General features: G+C 42.4%; 1 protein-coding gene across 1 annotated transcript; it reads right to left on the reverse strand.

The window, feature by feature from the left end:
- Positions 1-2,087: 2,087 nt before the first annotated feature.
- Positions 2,088-20,569, reverse strand: DDX24 (DEAD-box helicase 24). Its single transcript, XM_032772592.2, has 9 exons — positions 20,445-20,569; positions 17,779-18,499; positions 14,278-14,661; positions 12,703-12,856; positions 11,226-11,741; positions 9,146-9,221; positions 8,308-8,496; positions 5,248-5,377; positions 2,088-3,239 (listed from the first exon to the last, which is right to left on the reverse strand). The coding sequence occupies exons 2-9, from the start codon at positions 18,491-18,493 to the stop codon at positions 2,983-2,985; spliced, it is 2,421 nt and encodes an 806-aa protein (XP_032628483.1). The 5' UTR covers positions 18,494-18,499; positions 20,445-20,569; the 3' UTR covers positions 2,088-2,982.
- Between the last annotated feature and the right edge of the window lie 1,429 nt (positions 20,570-21,998).

The following is a 21,998-nucleotide window of genomic DNA, read 5'->3' on the forward strand; positions in this document are numbered from 1 at the left end:
AATGCATGTCTGGTGTAGAAAATACATTCTGCCTTTTGCCCACCAGAGGACGCTGTGGGGCCAGAACAGCTGGCTGCATTTATCACAGCACCCTGCCCGTGGAGCCAGGTTAGGAGGCATGGGTTGGGGGATGGGAGGACAGAGGCACAAGGGGCTGCTGTTGGGGGGCTGGGGGGAATCACAGACTGGGGTTCAGAAGAGCTAGTGGGGGCAACAGACTGGGGTAGGGGGTTCAGGAGCTAGTGGGGTGATAGCATTTAACCCGGGGCTATATGGGCCACATTAAGACAAGCGCAGATGTACCTAAATGGGAGAGGCTAGAGGTCAGTTGCGGTCTACATGGGTGAGGCTCCCCAAATCCCTAACAATCCCCCCACCCAAAAAACAAACAAACCACCCACACCCAACAATCCTACAGATTCATTTCCAGGCTCCGTCCCTCTACTCTTCCTCAGCTCCTCCAGAACCCAACTCTCCCAGGCCTTTGCACTGCTTCTGCAGGAAATATGTTTCTGTATTGTAGCTGCAGTATTAATTTGCCTAACAAAGAATCTATTTGTCAAAAAAAACGTCCTGAACCTTTGTCTGTATTGTTAGACATACTTGCTGACAGATTTTGAAATAAATTACTAAAATAATTGAAAGTGGTATGATTACTTTGTGTTATTTTGACAAATAAAATATGTAGAATGTTTAGGCACAGAATTCCCCCAAGGGGAACTTAAACACCACAGCTGTGCAGATGCAGTGTTTTAAGTGTAGCCCTGTCCTAAGACAAACACAGGCTAAGTCTCTGTTCATGTTTCTGTGGCATATTCAGTGGAATCCAGAGTCAGAGTCTGTGACTCTTCCTCTCTCTTGATTCTCACCTCCCTGAGCATGAACAGGGATTGGCTTTTCACTTATTTTGAGACAACAGTGGTTCTCATAAAGAACCTCTGGCAAAGCGGGGGCTGGAATGTGGTGTCACATCATACAGAAACTGATATTAAAGAGTGTCTGTCTTAGGCCTTAGTAATAAGGGGATCTATAGACTGCGATACAACTAGGATCATTCCCTAATTGGAACCCCTGTGGTGTATGTCCCTCACTCTGCCATGAAGAGCAGCTGCTGCTCTGCAAAGAGCCGAAATTGGAGGTGGCCTGGCTCAGCCAGTGTCTGACACACCACTTCTCTCTCTCTCTCTCTCTCTCTCCTGTAAACTATTCAAAGTTGGCACAGGAGGCATTATATTACTTCCTCCCCCACCCCCCAATAAGTTAGCTAGTGCTCCCCACAGTACTGTTATGTGCAAGAACTGTCTTAAGCTCAAAGATTTTCTGAGAGGAAGGAAGCTGGTACATCTAGCACCAGGATCTGCCCTTGATTCTTACTGCTGGAACTTAAGTACAACCTGCCTCCTGTAAAGTCCCTTAGGGAAGCACAGAAGCTGCAGCTCTCCCTTTCTTTCAGTGAGGGGAGGATGTGATCAAAATCATGCTGATAAGACACAATGGCACAAGCAGCAGTGATTGACTTTTCTCTTCAGAATTCCACTTGACAAACTCTCTCCCACAGTACCAACCTCTCACTTGTAGATACTAGAAAGTGAGTTTTGAAGATACATCTCTTCTCCAAATCACACGGACCCCCTCTGGTTTCTCACCCATCCTCCTTTTACTCCAAAGGACATGAGACCATCCCACTGCTGAAGCAATGAATGTTCCTCAAGCAGGATTAAACTGTCTCTTTTTGTTTTTGTCCTTTAATAGTATTCGATCGAATCCTGCAGGTCAGAATGAATAGATTGTAAAAGGAGAAGAGCTTGTACGTTTCAGCAAGCAGGGGGGTTGGCAGAGTAAAGGTGTGTGTGTTAAGAAGGCATTGCTGGAGAGGGCAGAGCTAAGGTTGATTGGGCATTTCCTGGTTGTCAGAAGCTTGAGGTTTTGCTCAGCTGTATTCTGCAAGGGAGAGACATACCACCAAGCAATCTTAACTCTGCATTACTGTTAACTGCTCTTGGATTCTGTAATTTAATTGAAGACCACTTTGTGATGTAGGATCTTAATATTTAACAATTATTTCCAATAATCAAGTTAAAATGTTATTTGAAAGCAGTTTGTTTTATTGATGTGTACTTCAGTGCCCATTTGTTCCATGAAATGCTCTCGTTTTCACAAAAAAGGGTCAGATACTGACACATCTTCAAGCTGATCGAACACCAAATAAACAAATCATGAGTAGCAAAGATTTTTCCTAAGAAAGCTAGATCTGGATTAGAATTCTTACAAGACTGGTTCCAGCGCACTTCCATTCCAACTCAGTAGCACATTATATAGAGCACATCAACAGAGACTAGTGAAATTACACCCAGCAGAGGGAACTGAGAAATTAAATCTCCATAGAAAAGCTCCAAGGAGATGGAAATCTGGGATTAATTCTGTTAACTAGAGCTGCTGGTTTATGGACAACATGGCTATATATATGTTTTTTTTCTTATTTCATTGTAGTGGCACTTGCAAAGGTCAAACTTCACAGCAGGTCTATTTTAGCAAAGGTAGAGCAAGAACCCTCCTTAGTCTCTCCCTGCTCTTTTAAAATGTAAAAGTCCAAATTCATTGAAGTCAATGGTGTTATACCTGGGATGAATTTAGCCCAATAACTTTGTTCATGAAGAAAGTAAAGACTGAGTTAAACTTCTTACGAAGCTGATCTTTCAACAGATGCTAAAAGGAAAAGGTTAATAAGAATACACCAAACAGGGTTTGACAGTCAAGACATTAACTAGCTACAGTTCTCATGTAACCAATGCCATTCATCTTAATTTTCCAGAGCCTGCCAGTACAATCAACACTGTGTAGGAGCTGTTTGTCTAGAATGTCCACCCACATGGTACTAGGTGTTTTGTTCTGCATCATTGTATAAGCAGTCACTCATTAATGTAATCCAGTTCTAAGGAAAAAATGGCCCCTCTTCTCTCCCACATCCCATGATGCTACCGATCATTTATCTAATTCATCTGTAATTAACTTCTTTTTCTTCCTCCTCCTCTTTGCTTGCTGTTTTGATACAGTGCTCAGAGCTGATTCTGAATTGCTCACCGGTGAATGAGGCAGTGGCAGTTTTCCAGATTGTGTTGGATATTTGGTCTTCAGAAGGACTTTAAATACTGATTGAGATAGCAAATGTTTCAGCTGTTTTTTCATTCCCTTCAGCATCTTTTGCTTCTGACTCTCTTCTTGCTCATTTGATCGTCCTCCTTGGGGGAGGAACCAAAGACAGAATAAGGGCTTTTTATTATGACATTTAAACATTCTTTTGTATTTCTAAACATAGCAGCCGTAAAGATCCAAATCTCCCCCCGTTTTAGGGCTCTTAACCACCCCACTTGCATGCTGCTTTCCATGGATTTGTGCTTGGGGACTATCGCACCTCCTCTCTATTTTGGGTGCCAGCAAGCCAATGACACTGAGGAGAGAACCTCGACTTCTGAATTGTTTTATCTACTCCTAATCAGCATTCTGGTTAAGTTTCAATTGGCTGCCCAACTATGAACAAAATAATGGGAGGAAGGATGGTCCAAGTGGTTAAGATGCTAGCCCAGGACGTGAGAGAGCTGGGTCCAGTTCCCAGCTCTGCCACAGACTTCCTATTGGACCTTAGGCAAGTCACTTAATTACCATGTGCCCCATAGCACTTCCCTATCATCCCCATCCCACATCTGAGGGATGTTGTGGCAGAAATACATTAAAGATTATGAGGTGCTCAAATACTACAGTAAGGAAGGCCTATCACCTAAGGATCCTAGATGAATAATTCAGTGAGTGGCCTGAATTAGAGACTATCAATGTAGTAAAATTTAACTAAGCAGACTTTCCATTTAATAAGAAGGGAAATGATCTAGTCTACAGAGGAAAAATGGCAATTCATTTAAGAAAAGGGATCAAGGTTAATTTATCTAGTGCAAGCTCTGGAAGAAACACTAGGGAATGCTCACACTTTAAAATGCTTGACTACCACAAGTCAGGATGATGATTACAAAATGCTTAACTAGAAAGTCACGAGCTACTTCGGGTAGACATGGCATTTTGAAACCTAGTTCAAGCCTCAATGTTTTCAGATAGTCAAAACATACAGTAGGGCACTAACTATCTAAGACATCCTAAATGGGCTGGACACAGGGCTGCTTCGTGTTCATTCACACAACAGTATGGAAGTAACTAGTCATGTCTATCCATGCTTTAGAGGACAGGGGAAACCCTCCATTTAAATAAATGAACATATTACAAAATTAAGAAATTTAGCTAGTCGCATGAATGTCACTACATATCCGTTTAAGCCCAAGATATTCTGCTGACAGTGCATCATATTGACTGGGGAGAAGTCAACCACCACCACCACATGGGGATTTTTTAATTAAATCCAAGAATAGACATATGCATTTAAGGTTGTGTGAATAGAGCTGGTGGCAAAATGGGATTTTTCCTGCTGAAAATTTCAACTTTCCATCAAAAAAATGGAAAATTTTCAGTCAAAAGCCATTAAGCTTTCTGTGTGTTTGAGTTTTCTGATGAAGTGGTGTTCTTCACAGCAAGCAGGCACTTTCCATGATTTTTTTCTCTGTGGAAACCCAATTTTATGTCCAAAAAAAAAAACACCTCACAATTTTTAACTAAGCTTAATTATAGCAGAATAACTACACTTCTTAGTGGTTCGACTAGACATTCTGCCTTTGCCCCCGGTCACTCCATTCACACCACATGCAGGCACATCCTGGTGTGCTCTTGTATACAATATACAGGGAGAGTTGTATGCTGCTGCTTGATTACAGGAAAGAGCAGGAAATAGATTCTACACAGTCATGGGGGGTACAGGGTCACAGAAGCCATCACACTGTCATAGAACAGATGAAACTCCTGCAGCACCTGCTGGGACAGCATGTTCAATTAGGCTAAGCTGGCTGGCAGGAGCTCCTGACTCCTTAGCCCAGATCCTGTCAGTAATGTGTCAGAAGTATCACATCTCTCTACCTCAGCTTCCCATCTGTGAAATAGTCATTCACCCAATCTACCCACCTTACAGAGGTGCTGTGAGAATTAGTGTTCATACAGTTCTAAGTGGTATCATCCCACTCTCTCCCCTTTGCCCCCCTCAGGGTTGAGAGATTTCTTCTAGTATGGTTGGACATATGCTAGACAGAGAGTTGTATCTTTGGGAGATGGGGGAGAGGCAGTAAGCCAAGGATACTTGCAAGCGGTTCTACTTGCCTATGAGGACATCATCATCAAGATCAATTTCAAGAGCCTCTGCAGCTTGCTGGAACCAAGAGTTGTGCTGCTTTGCCCGGCTGTTGTAATATTCCACCTTTTCAATCTGCCTTGCTAAATTCACCCGCTCCTGCAACAAAAGCACAGCAGTACGTCAGAGAGGAATGTGGGATGGCTGTAGAATCGGCACTCGACAGCATGTGTTGGAACACAGTTAGTGTGCTAATCTTGCAAAGGCAAGGACAAAAACAAGCAGAGAAATACGTGAAACAGGCTTTGTCTCCAACAAGTGATTTACTGTCACAGATGTGGTGGTGGTTGTATGATGTCTAGAACAATGAGGGCCTGATAGATGACTCAGACTCCTAGGCACTGTGGTAACAAAAATCATAATTCTCAAGTAATGCACAAATGAACACTAACTCCTAGTCTATCTTAGGGAGTGGTGGGGCCATGAATACAGGGACACTTCAGAAGTTAGGAACAAATCAGAAGTGCATTTGCCATTAATTCCCAACTCAGGTATTACATATTACAATTAACTTACATAACTAAGAATAGATGGAAAATTGTTGCTGTTATTGAATAAAATGTAACAGAACAATAAGATTCCCTCACCAGCTTGCAGACAGTTGTGATTGCACAAAAGATGGTACAGCGTGCAGGACATGCTGACTGAACTATTCCAACTATATTGAATAGCAAGATGCTACAGTATCTCAGCATCAAACAGCACCGCTGGATGACCAGGGGCTAGAACACTTATGAAGTCACAGAAACAAAATTAAGCTTGAAATCATTAATTAACTGCAATCAACCATTTGTCCTCAGCTCATTACAGGAACCTTTAAATAGCTTTTTAACATTTCCATACAACTGCTTGAGTCCTCTACTTGTCCCTCTATCATAAGTGGCTTGCTAGGGTCCTATCAAGTCTCTGTTGTGCTCAGAGTTTTAGGATTGCTTATAAAATTCGGACAGTACCTAGCTCTTTTTCATCTTTAGATTCCAATGCTTTTCCAAAGGAGGTCAGTATCATTATCTCAATTTTACAGATGGGGAAACTGAGGCACAGGGAGGTAAATGACATGCCCAAGATCACCCAGCAGGCCAATAACAGATCTGAGGATTGAACCCTGGTATCCTGAGTCCCAGTCCAGTGCCCTATCCAGTAGGTTATAGTGCCTCCCTTGTAGATAAGAAATTCAAGGGAAGCCATCTCAAGTCAAAGGTGGAAGATATCGATGGGAGAGATGATGAGAACCAACACAGGCAGTCCCAGCTGTGTTACCAGGACCAGAATAACATTTAATATGGGATGAGCAACTCTCCCGAACTACACAGAGTTCCTGCTGGCCTCCACTTTCATAATTTAACAAGCATTTAAACACTCATTTTGATAATCAACATCAGTGGCTTTCACCTCATAACATGTCACTTTAAATACATGATCATGAGAACAATCCTGCTCAATAGTGAGAGGTAGGTTAGGCACAATAGATGAGGCCATGATTGCTTGAAATATAGCACACACTCCAACTCAAGCCTACTGGCGCTTATGAGTAAAAACATTCCATGCAAGTAAAGAAGAGGAAGAGTGGAGGAGACAGAGATGGTGGATATACCTACCACCCAGCAGTCTGTAGGTTACAGATTGTGAAGCACTATATAAGTGCTAAGTATTACTCTGGAAAGAAAAGAAGCAGCAAACTCATTTCAGAAACAACACACCAAAGAAAAACTCTTGAGACAAGAATGGTTTTGCCTTACTAGTAATCAGAGAGCTTTTGAGAGAACTGAGTTTTTCTGGACATTTTTTAAAGGAGAAAAGGCCCAGAGAAACAATTCTGCTTTCTCCTTCCTTTCTTAAAAAGGCTGCATCTAACAACCTAACCTGCAGGTAGCCTGTAATATGTGGAAATTCCTGGGTCTCTCATGAGAGAAGTACTACTCTAGCTGTTGGGCTGGCCCATGTGCCTAGCTCTAGTTGTGTATATTAATTTTCAGTTAATGTGGTGAATGCCCCTCCTATCCTGGTATCTGGATAGGAGGGGCATTACCACATTAACTGAAAATGGCTTCTTTTTCTCCCATTCTTTTGGGTTGTACAAAGTTCAGCCCCTCCACGGCTGGGCAACTGTCACGCCAATATGACAGACAAGCATTATTCTTGTACCATCACAGCTATTAGAGAATCCTGATGGAGTATGAAACCACCAATGCTTAGGGACAAAAGATGTGGTGAAAGACTTTTTTTTATTATTATTACTTTGCAAAACCTTGCCATTATTTATTATTCCACCCTTCAAGATACTGAACAACAACAAAAGTTTTGTGTAACACAAACAACTGCTCAAAAATGTCATTTATCTGTCTCTAGCAGGGTTCAGTGATAGATGTAACATTTGCCAGCCGGTCTGTACTGGGATATCACAGCAGAGGATGACCTCAGATGTGGAAGGGCTGGATGTTGCGAGACCTAAAAGGGATAGATGTGGTCTAGCAGACTGACCACAGTACTGGGATACAGGAAGCCCAAGTTCCATTTCCTATTCTGCTACTAACTCACTGTGGGATTTTGAATAAATCACTTAATTTACTGCTGCCTCAGTTTCCCCATCCATAAAAAAGGGATAATGATACAGGCTCACCTCTGTAAAACATTTCAGGATCTATATATGAGAAATTATACATAATTACAAAGAATTATTAAACGATGAACATTTTAAAAAAAAACTGTTTGTGTGTTGAATGCCTTCCTTAGCATTAGGATGCCTTCCTTAGCTAACAGAAGCATTCAGCACATTGCTATTGAAGATGAAAGTTGATTAATTTTGGTTTCAACTCACCTTTTGAAGCTCAGACTTACTCTGTAACAGGGCTTTGGAGTGGAGCCCAGAGCTGGAACAGCTCTGGAGCAGTGGTGCTGCAGGTTTTTTCCTGGAGCTGGAGCAGAGCTGGAGCACAGCTCCAAAGCCCTGCTCTGTAATCTTAATAAAATGTGAAGGGTGTTTCATTAAACATAATGAGCAATCACTTGTATTGATAATCTTTTTTTACCTTGATAGCAAACATGCATTTTGTTTCAACTGGGAAGAATGGAAGCTCTTCATTTTTCTCCAATGTCTTATAAATCTTCCTAAAATTTATCATATCATCAGGGCCGATCAACAGCAAGCTAAGGCCTTCGTTGGCAGCTCGAGCTGTTCTGCCGCTTCTGTGCACATAAATCTCAGAAGTGCGTGGAACCTGCAAAAATCTGATGGTTAAAGGGCTTACATAAATCAAAAAGAGTGTATATGAAATATAAGGAAATGCTTGCAACACTCAGATCCAGGGATGACAAGCAGGTGTCTGATAAATTGCTTTCATAACATGAACTTTGTTGGTAGCAAAGAAAGGAAGTGATTAAGGCACAGAGGTGGGATTCCAGGGACATGTTCTAGACCCAGCTCTGCCACTGATGGCTTATGCGACTTTTGGTGAATCACTCTCATTCCCTGAGCCTGTTTCTCTATGCACAAAGCAAGGAAAAATGTTACCCAACCTCAGACATGTTATGAGGTGGGTTCATCTGACTCCTCTGGAGTGGGACCCTGATGCCTACGGTCAGAGTGTAAATGGAAAAGCGAGAAGAACTTCTTGTACACAAAACTGTCTGTGAATTGCACCCTGACCTTACTGATGGTCACTCTAGAAATGGGCATAATTTATCTTTGTAAAGCATTTTGAGATCCTTGGATGCAGAAGGCTATAGAAGCATTAAATACTTGAGCCTTAATTTCTATACTTCTTTACTAGGGACTGAGAAGCACTGTTTTATATTGTAGCCAGGTTTTAGATCAATGAGACCTTGGTTCAAAAGCAGGCAATAGAAGCTTCAAAAGATTTTTCTAACCTGGTAATGGATGACATGCTGCACGTTAGGAATATCCAGACCACGAGCTGCAACATCTGTTGTCAAAAGGACACAGCTGAAACAGAGAAAGTGGGGATACATGCTATTCATTAAACATAAACCTGTAATATAAACCAGATGCCAGTAAACACGCAGTGTGAGTGACCCAGAACTTTTCCAAAAGAATTTGAAGAGCATGCTCATTTTATAACATCTGCTAGGAATATGTCATCTATTTGGAAGTCAAGAAATAGACACCTAAACACCTGATCTAGGGCAATCTTGAAATGTGAAATACTGAAAGGAAAAGAAATAATGTCATTGTTACTGTGGACCAGATACTACTCCCAGTGAGGTCAATGGCAAAGCTGTCATTAACTTCAATCCTAGCAAAACTGTGCCTTGCTATTCTTTTATGCTCTTCCTATTTCACTGAAGTCAATGTGAAAAGACCTATTTGATCATCTAATCCAACTTCCTGGCAGTGCAAGTCTGCTCCCCCTAGGAAATGTTTTGCAGTGCTTTGTCCAGTCTAGATTTAAATGTCTCATTAATTTAATATGATTTTACTACTAATAATGCTGATCCTTTAGAAAAGGTATATGATACGGCTATGACAGCTTTTGCTGGTATGAACACTGCAATGCAGGTTGCAAAACTATTCCTCCGTTATAGATCTCTGTGTTCAAACACACTGAATTTTCTGAACGTAATTCCTTTTGGACTGAAAATTCTTATACTGAACTGCATTTGAGGAAACTGCATTTAGCCAGTTCTGAACTATAAGAGGGTGGGGGGAAAATACAATATTTTGTATTCTGACCACTAGATTTTTTCATGCAATTATGTCAAACAGATGCATTTTCAAGCAAACTATTTCACATGTAAATAATCCATAACAACAGCTAGGGCCTCTGTAAGGATTGATGATAACTGTGTTTTGTTTTTGTTTTTAACGCTGCAGGCAGCTGAAAAATCATTCACAAGCATTCTCAGTAGGAACCGGCTAAGATTTTAACAAAAGCTGGTTTATGACAATGCATTGCATAGCTTATAGTTATAGGGCTCAATACAGGGGGGCAGCTGGGTGAAATTCCTTAACCATTGCTATACAGGTGAGACTAGATCAGGGTCGGCAACCTTTTAGAAGTGGTGTGCTGAGTCTTCATTTATTCACTCTGATTTAAGGTTTTGCGTGCCAGAAATACATGTTAATGTTTTTAGAAGGTGTCTTTCTATAAGTCTATAATATATAACTAAACTAGTGTTGTATGTAAAGTAAGTAAGGTTTTTAAAATGTTTAAGAAACTTCAGTTAAAATTAAATTAAAATGCAGAGCCCCCTGGACCGGTGGCCAGGCAGTGAGTGCCACTGAAAATCAACTCGCCTGCCGCCTTTGGCACATGTGCCATAGGTTGCCTACCCCTGGACTAGATGATCTAATGGTCCCTTTTGGCTTTAACAATCTATGAAACTCTGCTCGGTCTGTCATAAACCAAGGATAGGATTGATAGGATGTTCTGCAGAAGGGATGTTTTATCAAAAGTTTCATTAAAAACACACACACACACACACACACACACACACACACACACGAATTTTGTACTAGCAAAAGGTGCTCAGTTACAAACCCCGGAGACAGAGGCCATCAACTTGTGCACAGAATAGGTCAGTCTGGGCAATAGCAATGTGAGCTTCCCCGCACAGCTCCTGCCTCATTGTCTTCATGTGTGATTTAATCTTTGACTTTGCTGCCTGAGCTGGTCAATCAGGGTGCCAATCAATTCCAGCTGTGTAGGCATTTTGTTGTTATGGACCCTTATGCACCACAAGATGAACTGAGACCACCACATCATATCACAAAAGCCACTGAACAGCCAGCAGATGGTAACAATTTTCCGTTATTACCAGCCTGGATTAGATTTGAACTGGTGACCTAGAAGTTGTCAAGAGCTGTGTCCTACAGCCAATCCCCTGAACCATTTGTCATCCCTCCCCCCCGCCCCCGCCCCATTCTCTTCCCGTAGTCAACCGTTTTTCCTTTTCACGCAGTTTTCCCACAACAGATCAATCAACTTACTTCTCTCGCTCAGCAAACCTTTCCAGGTTTTTTAACCTTTGCTTCTGGTGCATGTTTGCATGCAGAGGCAGGGGGTTACAATCCAGGATTGTGAGGAGCGCACTCAGGCGTTTTATGCAGTCTATACTGTTTGCAAAGACCATGGTTCTTCCTGGGTACTGAAGCAAAAAATAATAGAGGTAATAGTCTTTGTCATCCATGTCACAGTGGATCCTGGTTTCTGTCAGAGTCTCTACAGTGGTCTCTTTTCTTGTTAAGTCTATCACTTTAGGTTTGCCCCTTATCCCCACTTTTTCCATGAGCATTTCCAGTTTGGTCTTTTGGTCTATTTTTTTAGCATATTTCTTTTGTAAAACTCTTGTGGGAGCCTGGTGGACCAAAGTCAGCGTGGCAGAAAACACGAAAGTCTGACGTCGAGGATTATATTGTGAATCGTTTAACATTTCCAGCAACTGAGAGAGTTCTAAGAAATGTCCCCTTTCAACCATTCGGTCTGCTTCATCAATCACAAGGCACCTGTAGGACACAAGACAGGCACAGTAATAGAAGCACAGTGGTTACTTTATTCATAGATTCTAGGGTTGGAAGGGACCTCGAGAGGTCATCGAGTCCAGTCCCTTGCCCTCATGGCAGGACCAAATACTGTCTAGACCATCCCTGATAGACATTTATCTAACCTACTCTTAAATATCTCCAGAGATGGAGATTCCACAACCTCCCTAGGCAATTTATTCCAGTGTTTAACTACCCTGACAGTTAGGAACTTTTTCCTAATGTCCAACCTAAATCTCCCTTGCTGCAGTTTAAGCCCATTGCTTCTTGTTCTATCATTAGAGGCTAAGGTGAACAAGTTTTCTCCCTCCTCCTTATGACACTCTTTTAGATACATGAAAACTGCTATCATGTCCCCTCTCAATCTTCTCTTTTCCAAACTCAACAAACCCAATTCTTTCAGCCTTCCTTCGCAGGTCATGTTCTCTAGACCTTTAATCATTCTTGTTGCTCTTCTCTGTACCCTCTCCAATTTCTCCACATCCTTCTTGAAATGTGGTGCCCAGAACTGGACACAATATTCCAGTTGATGCCTAACCAACGCAGAGTAGAGCGGAAGATTGACTTCTCGTGTCTTGCTCACAACACACCTTAGATAAATAGAAATCTGATACACTTCAAAAGAACCTTTCTTGCCTTTCCCCATGTAAAACATAAAGGAGGGTGTGCATGGGTAATTACAGCAGTCGTTTCTGTTCCTCTCTGAAAGAGGTTCAAAGGGAACAATTAGTTTTGGTAATGTAGTTGACATCCCCATTCTCAATGTAACGAATATAAACTTTAATGAGATCTTCTAGCAAAGACATAAGTGCTCCTGCACAGTCAACATTAGTTAATCAGCAAGTAATTAAGCATGTTCGGTGATACTAGACATTCTTTCCCAAGGATATTAATTCTGAGTAGTTAGACTAAAAGCCACCTTCACCTGAGCTGCCGGAGATTTGAGAGATGTGAGTGTTTCTCTTTAATTAGCTCCCATAGACGACCTGGGGTTGCAATTACAATTTCTGGCTTCTGATTCAATACTCGTTCCTGTTTCTGAGCAGCCATTCCACCAACCAGAATTGCAGTTTTAATGCCTAGAACATACAAGATCGCATGATGTAAAGACCATGAAGGATTAGTTTACTTCAGTTACTTCCCACTGGAAAATATTCTCCACATCTTAGGAAGGAAAATGGATATATTCCATACTATACTGCAGCTTTGGGAAATCATTTAAGTCTTTATCTAGACAGTAAGTTCATTTGGCCAGGAACTGTCTCTTCCTCTTCTCTGTACAACATAAAGCATATGGTCAGCATTACAGTTACATGCTGGTTATAGAAAGAGGCCAAAAGTAAAACGATACCTCTTGAATTGCACTTGCCTTCAAACAGCAGGAATGATTATTTATATACTAGATAGTTAATGCATGTTTTCTTCAGGTTCCGAATGCCCACGTAGGAAGGCAACCCACCACTCTTCCTCAGGGTCTAAGCTTTGACGTTCTTCCACTCAGAATTAGATACTATTTTAATGCGTCTAATGGGTAAGCAGTTCCTTACACTGTCAGGAGGTCTGCACACAATGAATAAAGTTGAGGAAGGCATGTCTCGCACTTTGATTACGAACTGCCCATTTTAGCAACCAGCCAGTGGAGGTTGTTGACAACTAAAAGTGGCCAGACTAAGCATATGAAGATTTACTCAAAGTCAGTTTAGGGTGACAGGGAAGGACAACTCTGGGAGGGATTTTCCTTCCTGCCTCCAAATGCTGTTGCAGTGGCAGCACACAGTGGTTGTTAAAAACCCACAGTCTACTTTGACTGCATAGCAACTGTCTCTCACTGGGGTGCAAAGCTGCATTAGCTTTTAACAGAACTGTACTTCTACAAATCAATGTGGTATTTTAAGGGTAAGAGTTAAAATTAGCCTTCCTTTCAGTTACACAGCAAGAGGTATAAGAGGCCAAAGGAACATTTAAAAAAAAAACAAGACTCCATGCTGCATGTATTCTTGAAGAAGGTTTATAATATGCTTTAGTCAAACAAATTATTGGGCTCAAAGCGGGGGTTAACTGGGTGAAAATCTACAGTATGTGTTATACAGGAGTCAAACTAGATCTAATGGTTCCTTCAGGCCTTAAAAAAATCTATGTAATTTCCAAGTTGATATATTTAACCCACATCATCAGAAAGTGATACTTGGGTATCTGTGGCCATGTGACCACTGATTTTAGTGCAGATTTTGTATTTCTAAGTCAACAGTAATAGTAAACATTTGTAGGTGGAAGTTATAGTGCACAGTTTTAGGCAACATATTAATGGTAACTTTGCACTTCTACAGTGCTCCCCATCCAAGAATCTCAAATCACATTTCAAACATTCATGCATTAAGCTTCCTAACACCCCTTCCAAGAAAAAGAAGAATCTCCTTTTTATGAAGAGGAAACTGAGGCACACACAGTCAGCAGCAAAGGCAGGAACAGACCCCAGCTCTCTTGCCTCTGTCTCTCCTACCTGTAAATTTGGCCACGGCATCAATATGATGTTTTACTTGTACAGCTAGTTCCCTTGTGGGAGTCAGCACCAGCCCTAAAAGAGGCCTGTTTTTATTCAAGTCAGCAGCATGTTTGTTGGCACCAAAATCAAATTCTACATTTTCCAGCACCTTCATACAACCTATTGGGCAAGATTCATCTACATCATCATCACCCCCACTATCTTCATCCTGCTTAGGGTTTAGGTGCTTAGGGTTTGTTTCGTTATCACTTTCCCATCCTGGTTTGTCTTCATCATCACAGAGAGGCTCTTCAGTGGCATTGTCACTTCTGCTTTTTGATTCTTGCCACTGTAGCACAGAGTGGATCATTGGAATTGCAAATGCAAGTGTTTTCCCACTTCCTAAAAACACCAAACAACAAGACAGAAACACAAGCATTACAACTGTTTGCAAAGAAGCAGCAGCCAACTGCAGTTACTAAAGTAAATAAAAAATTACTCTTACTTATTTCTATGGTATAAGTGCATATTTTTGATTCTATGAAATTAGAAGCCAAGCCACAGCACCTTGCTTTAAATGCCTGTAATAGTAACCTCAAGTAGAGACTTTCTGGATGAAGCAGGTATTTTTCCAAGCCCCACATGGACAGGCAAAATATACATCTGCTAGGAAAGTAGTTTCAAAAAATTGCAATAGCAGCCCAGGTCTTTTTAAAGAACTGTATATCCTAAAGGAGAATACCATGCCCTAATTGACTGCTCTGATCAATGTTCTCCAAATAAGAGAATAGCAAATGAGGCCAAGGACAAACTGAAAGCTATTTAAAGGATTAATTTATATTTTTTCATTACATGATTTTGCTTATTAACTGAGAAACTAAGTGTCACCCTTATTTCACTTTTTGTAATAAAAAGACCAATCACTTGACTTAACACAGAGCACAAACTAAAAAGGGAAGATGGAAAAGTGCTCCATTAAATGTAATTTCAGGGGTCCACTGTAGATTCATTTATAGCCTAGGGCAGAAAACCTTAATAGTATCTGATAGGTAAAGGTCATCTAGGGGATGCTTTGGCCAAACACTGAATCTCTTTAAGGGACCAAAGTGATTAAACAAAACTGTTCATCTGGACTCAATTAATATATATTATCTAGTCACTGTCTGATTTACCCCCCTCCTTTTCCTGCTTTGTGTGGCCAGTCTTTCTCATATCTTTTTGTGATTCATCTCCCCTTCTATGTGTCAGCAGCAAAGTGAAATTTACAGTTAGGTCCTTGTAAATTTCCCTTTTCTCCTAAGCAAACATCCTGGGGCCTAGTGGGTTAGCATCATATTCCTGTAATAGGTTACTAGTGGTGAGTGGTAGTTTAGAGACTGCAACCCCCTTATGACAACAAAAATTATTAAAGGACCCCAGTTCTCTGTGTTACTCTAGATTTTAGAATCTAGAATCAAGGCCAGAGCTAGCAAACAGGGCAACCGCCTGGGGCCCCAAGCCACAGGGCGCCCCAGAAAGCTAAGTTGCTTGGGCTTTGGCTTCGGCTTCAGCCCCACCGTTCAGAGCTGAAGCCCTTGGTCTGCTTGAGCCCTGGATGGTGGGGCTCTGGCTTCAACTTTCTGCCCTGGGCCCCAGCGAGTCTACTGCCAGCCCTGGTGACCCCATTAAAACAACCTTTTTTTGAACCCTGTTATAATCTTGGCCTTCACAACATCCTCTGGCAAAGAGTTCCACTGTGACTCTGTGTTGTGTGAAGAAATACTTCCTTTTATTTGTTTTAAACCTGCTGTCTATTAATTTCATTTGGTGACCCCTAGTTCCTGTGTTATGAGGAGTAAATAACACTTCCTTATTTACTTTCTTCACACCAGTCATGATTTTACAGACCTCTATCATATCCCACTTTAGTCACCTCTTTTCCAAGCTGAAAAGTCCCAGTCTTCTTAATCTCTGCTCATATGGAAGCTGTTCTATACCCCTAATAATTTTGGTTGCTCTTTTTCTGTACCTTTTCCAATTCCAATATATCTTTTTTGAGATGGGGTAACCACATTTAAATGCTGTATTCAAGATGTTGACGTACCATGGATTTTTATACAGGTAATAAGATATTCTCTGTCTTATTATCTATACCTTTCCTAATGATTATCAACATTCTATTAGCTTTTTTGACTGCCACTGCACACTGAGTGGATGTTTTCAGAGAACTATCCTGAAACTTGGAGCAATGATTCCAAGATTTCTTTCTTGAGTGGTAACAGCTAATTTAGACCCCAACATTTTATATGTATAATTGGGATTATGTTTTCCAAAGTGCATTACTTTTCATTTATCAACATTGAATTTCATCTGCCATTTTGTTGCTCAGTTTTGAGAGATCCTTTTGTAGCTCTTTGCAGTCTGCCTGGCATTTAACTATCTTGAGTAGTTTTGTATCATCTGCAAATTTTGCCACCTCACTGTTTACACCTTTTTCCAGATCATTTATGAATACGCTGAATAGTACTGGACCCAGTATAGACCTGTGGGGGACAGCACTATTTACCTCTTTCCATTCTGAAAACTGACCACTTATTCCTCCTCTTTGTTTCCTATCTTTTAACCAGTTACCGATCCTGGAGTGGACCTTCCCTCTTATCCCATGACAGCTGATTTTGCTTAACGGCCTTTGGTGAGGGACCTTGTCAAAGGCTTTTTGAAAATCTAAGTACACTATATCCACTGGATCCCCCTTGTCCACATGCTTGTTGACTGCCTCAAAGTACCCTAGTAGACTGGTGAAGCATGATTTCCCTTTACAAAAGACATGTTGACTCTTCTCTAACAAGTCATGTTCATTTATGTGTCTGATAATTCTGTGCCCCAGAACTCCCCATAGCTGATCTCCCTGTGGATATACCTGGCTATCCAATCCCTACTAGTTCCCTTTATGCTGCTGCCTGTAAGGGAAACAGATCAGTGTCTCATCAATCCCTTTCTTCCCTGAGGCCCAACCTTAGCATACTAGATGCTTCAGAGGCAAGCAAATTCCTACTCCATGCCCAATACACCAGATCCAATATATATGAATATATATAGGTCAAAACGGAGTGGGATAACTGGACTGGAAGTACTACTGGCTGTTTTGCTATGGCAAAGACAGGTTGTTCTTCAGGAACAAATTCTGCTTTCACTATGTTTACACCTTTGCAACCCCACTGGTTTCAATTGGATCAAATGGGTGTGTAATTATGGCTTACTCTTTAAGAATAATTCAAAATAAGACTTGTTGATAAGCATGGATGGGGAAGAAGTGGAGGATTTAAAGCTTTGCATGTAGTACTTGTGAATAGGCATAGTATGTGACACAAATGCACTACATTTAATCTGTTCTACATCATAATTATGCATAGTAAACACACCCACTGGATATGCTGAAGCTTATATGCTCTTCACACTGTTACTACAATTATGACAATACACTGCATGTTTTAAAAGGGAGAATGGGAGATTCAATGTGCTAACAGCATGGATTTGTACCTGTTTCTGCAGCACCAAGAACATCCATATTATCTCTGATTGCAGAAGGCAGGGCTAATGCTTGAATAGGAGTTGGAGCATTAAATCCTAGATAGCTCAAGGCCTGCAGAACCGGTTTAGGAACAAAGAGGTCTTTCCACGCAGACACGTCTGCTTTTTGATCAGATGAGGCAGACAGAACTCCCGTAGTCCAATTTTTAACCTTTTTAGAAGACTTTGCTGGTAGAGGAGCTCTCTCAGGTGGAAACACTTTCTTTTTCACTTTTTTCTTTTTCTTTTTCTTCAAGGTTTTTTCAGTGGTTGTGGAGCCTCCTGATTCACATTCATCTTCCTCATAATCAAACAACTTGGTGGTGTCTTTAGGCTTGTCCTCTTGATCAATTACATCTTGCTCCACTTTAAGCTTATAATTTTTACTTGCTTTGGTTCCCAGCTCTTTGTATTTCTTTCTCTTTTTTTCCTGGATGGTAGAATCTTCTTCCCCTTCTTCAGAAACACTATCAGATTTTCTCTTCTTTCCTTTTTCTTTTCCAATTTTGGAAGAATTCACCAATTTATAATCTGTAAGCTCCTCAAAACACACTAAATCTCCAAGCTGCTCTTCAGCAAACAGATTTGGGTCAATTTCTATGGGTTTCCATGTTCCTACTACTTTGATACCCTTTTGTTTCAATTTAAAGGAAGTCTTAAACTTATTTCCTTTTTTTGTCTTCATGATTATCTAAAATATTGGAAAATAAACCATTGTAAGCCACCAGAACAAAACAAGTCAAGTCAACATACTCATGAACACTGGAGTGCATTTGTGTAAATCTGATAGGCTGTCTGTTGCAGATAACTGCAGTTTGTCTCAGGATTCTAGCCTAGTAGCGTTATTGACTGACTTTCATGGTGCTGGATTAGGACTGTTTTTTTCCTGCAGTTTTAAAAACTTGCAACTCTAACCTCACACAGCTAGTTGACAAAAGAATTTTAATTACCTAAATTGCATTTGAAATGACAGGTCTGTTTAAAATTGTCAGCCTCCTGTTGAAAAATGGATGAGATACCTAAGCAATATCGAAGACCGGATGCCAGACTCTCAGACCAGCTTCTATTGTGCTTCTTTTTATTAATCGGACATTTTTAGAATTTAGTATTGAAAACTCTTCTTAGAGTCACACAAAATGGAAAGTAGGCTATAGCCTGATACTGGGGTTCCTCTACTGCTGTTTCATAGATAACATCCCTTTTTACCAAAATGCTGTTCATTTGCGGTAGGCTCATATATGACCACAGTTAACCATTTGAATTTTTTATGTCTTCTTGAGATAAAGCGATTATCTCACTAAAACAGCATAATGGACAGGACACTGTGCTCTACTTTAAAGAGAGAATCCTGTACCCCTCCATTCCAGTTCCTCTGAGGAGCTGCCTTTCCTTTAGCAAGATGGGTGGGGGGTACTCTGAGCACAGGGCAACTGAATCTGCTTATTGAAATGGGAGCTGCATAATTTGTGGAGGATTCCTTCCCTTACCAACCCTCAGAAACTATCCCATGCACACTACAAAATAAGTACTTATGTGAGCAGTTTCCCCTTGTGTAGGTGCTTAAGTTTTACTGCTGGTTTTGAAAGTTTGACCCTCAACTTCTTGACCTGGAGGGCAACTTCTGCAGCACTGTATTATTAGAAAATGTATACCAGTTAAATGCTACATTCAACTATGCTATATGGGGATTAGATCCCTGAGGTGATGAAAAATGGCTTTGGAATGTGAAAGGGGTCACCAGTACAAAAGTCAGTGATTCTCAAAACTATATCATCTTAGGAAGTGCCACAGCCCCTGGTGTGGATGCACCCATATAAATGTGTTCACACTATGGGGTTGTACCCCTTTAACTGTATCCACTGCCACATCACTGTACAGGTGGAAACACTGGCTGCAGACAAAAACAGGACAGGTTTCAAGATGGTAGCTGTGTTAGCCTGTATCAGCACAAGCAAGGAGTCCTTGTGGCACCTTAGAGCCTAGTAAATCACATCTTTTCTTGTATTTATACCTGCTCCTGTATTTTCCACTCCATGCATCTGATGAAGTGGGCTCTAGCCCTCAAAAGCTTATGGGCAAATAACTTTGTTAGTTTCCAACGTGCCACAAGGACTCCTCTTAAAACCAGGCCTGGCCCATGCGCTGGTTTGCCGCCAGGGAGCAGTCACTACTTATAGGGTGGCTTCTCAGGGGCGCCGGCCAGCAGCAACTTAGCGGCCCGCCTGAGCGCGAGCGATGGGTCTTCCCCTCCCGGCGGCTGCGGCTGGGCGCACGAGACGGGCCCCTTAGCGGAAGCCGAACGCGAGCAGACCCAGAAGGGGGAGGGGCGGCGGCGGCGTAAGGGGCAGAGCGAACGGCCTCCTCGCGGCGCGAGCCCGACAGTGTCCGCGAGCCCGGCCGCCGGGAAGGGGGCAGAACTGCCCTTTACACCCGCCTGCCGGGCCGGGCCGGGCCGGGCCGGGCTTCCCTCGAGGCCCCCGCCCCGCTCTCCCCGCCAGGCCGGACACCCTAACACCCGCTCCCTTCTCCCCGCCCTCGGAACGCCGCAGGCAGGTCGGAGCAGGAGCGGCTGCCACCGGCCGTGTCCTAACCCTCGCGCAGCTGCCTCCCGCGACCCCCACCGGCCGGGCCCTCACCGTCACCGCCTGCTGCTCTCCGCCGCGCGGGCCCGTCGCCTTCTACCACGTGGGGACACAGCCGGGCGCGGCCATGGCAGCCGTGACGTCAGTGCCCTGCGCCCTCCCCGGTTCACACGGAGGGTGGTGGCTTTGCAGCTTCCACAGGATCTGTAGTAGCAGCAGCGGTGCCGCTTCGGGAGGGGCTGCGGGGGAGCCGGGAGTGGTGCGGGTGTCTGGGCCAGGCCGCGGGGCTGGGGGAGCTGGGCCGGGGGAGAGACAAGGAGGATGAGGTGGTGTATTTTACTGGGCCAGCTTCAGCTGGGGTCAGGTACAGGCGTTTGATCTTCGCAGAGCTGATGTGCAGGTCTGGGGAAGGAACGCGGCCGGTCTGAGCTAAATACACGGTGGTGCAGACTGTGAAGCATCAGGCGTAACGTATATGGTAGGAGGTGGCAAAGAAATGAAGCGAGTGATAAGGGTTAGTTCTGCAAAAGGAGTTTGAAGGTGGCCTTTGAGGGGTAGCAGGCAGGTGTGTTACAAATTGTGGTAATGAGCCATGAAACCACCCTCTCGCTTGAGTTCATGATTTTTAGTGTCTAACAGAGTTATGAATTTAAGTTCCTAGATTTGCCTTTTGGAAGTGGTGTGCAGGTGTCCTTCGAGGACGGAGGGGTTAGATACAGCGTGATCACTTTGTGTTAAGTGTTAGCCCATGGGTGATGGGGTCTGTCAAGGTATTATTCCCACTTTGAACTTTAGCGTCCAAAAAGTGGGGACGTGCATGTACCCTTCTAAGCTTTATTCCTACCTTAGACCTGATAGTGCTGCCACCAACCAGAAATTCCAGTGTCTGGTACACTCCCTGTCCCCCAAAACCTTCCCTGGGGAACCCCCAAGACCCAAACCCCTTGGGTCTTAAAACAGAGAGAAATAAATCATTCCCCCTCCCTGGGAGATATACCGAGCCAAACTCCTTGAATCCTAAAACAGAGAGGAATCAATCTTCCCCCCTTCGTTTTCCCCCCACCAATCCCTGGTGAGTTCAGACCCAGTCCCCTTGAATCTTACACAAGGAAAAAATCAATCAGATTCTTAAAAAAAAAGCTTTTAATTAAAGAAAAAAGTAAAAATTATCTCTGTAAAACGAAGATGGAAAATGTTTACAGGGTCTTCAGCTTTACATAGGCTAGGGGGAAGGAGTCCCTTTAGTCTAAGTACAAGTTACAGCAAACAGAGGTGAAATATCCTTCCAGCAAAATACACATTTGCAAATAAAGAAAACAACCATAAAGACTAATCCGCCTTCTATCTAGTACTCACTATTTTGAACATGAGAGACTGTTTCAGAAAGATTGGAGAAAGATCTGGTTGTACATCTGGCCCCTCTTAGCTCCAAGAGCGGACAAAGAACAAAACAAACAGCACAAACAAAGACTTCCCTCCACCAAGATTTGAAAGTATCTTGTCCCCCGATTGGTCCTTTGGTCAGGTGCCAGCCAGGTTCACTAAGCTTGTTAACCCTTTACAGGTAAAAGAGACATTAACCCTTAACTATCTGTTTATGACAGGGTG

This window comes from Chelonoidis abingdonii, chromosome 4 (assembly GCF_003597395.2).
Source record: "Chelonoidis abingdonii isolate Lonesome George chromosome 4, CheloAbing_2.0, whole genome shotgun sequence".
NCBI classification, from domain to species: domain Eukaryota; kingdom Metazoa; phylum Chordata; order Testudines; family Testudinidae; genus Chelonoidis; species Chelonoidis abingdonii.

Coding starts and splice junctions, on each gene's coding strand:
- DDX24 (XM_032772592.2), bottom strand. CDS start 18,493: ATGAAGACAAAAAAAGGAAATAAGTTTAAGACTTCCTTTAAATTGAAA. Junction 9,222..11,225: donor AGGTTTGCTGAGCGAGAGAA/GTAAGTTGATTG, acceptor TCTCTGTTTCAG/CTGTGTCCTTTTGACAACAG. Junction 5,378..8,307: donor AATGCATGTTTGCTATCAAG/GTAAAAAAAGAT, acceptor CTTTTGTTGCAG/GAGCGGGTGAATTTAGCAAG.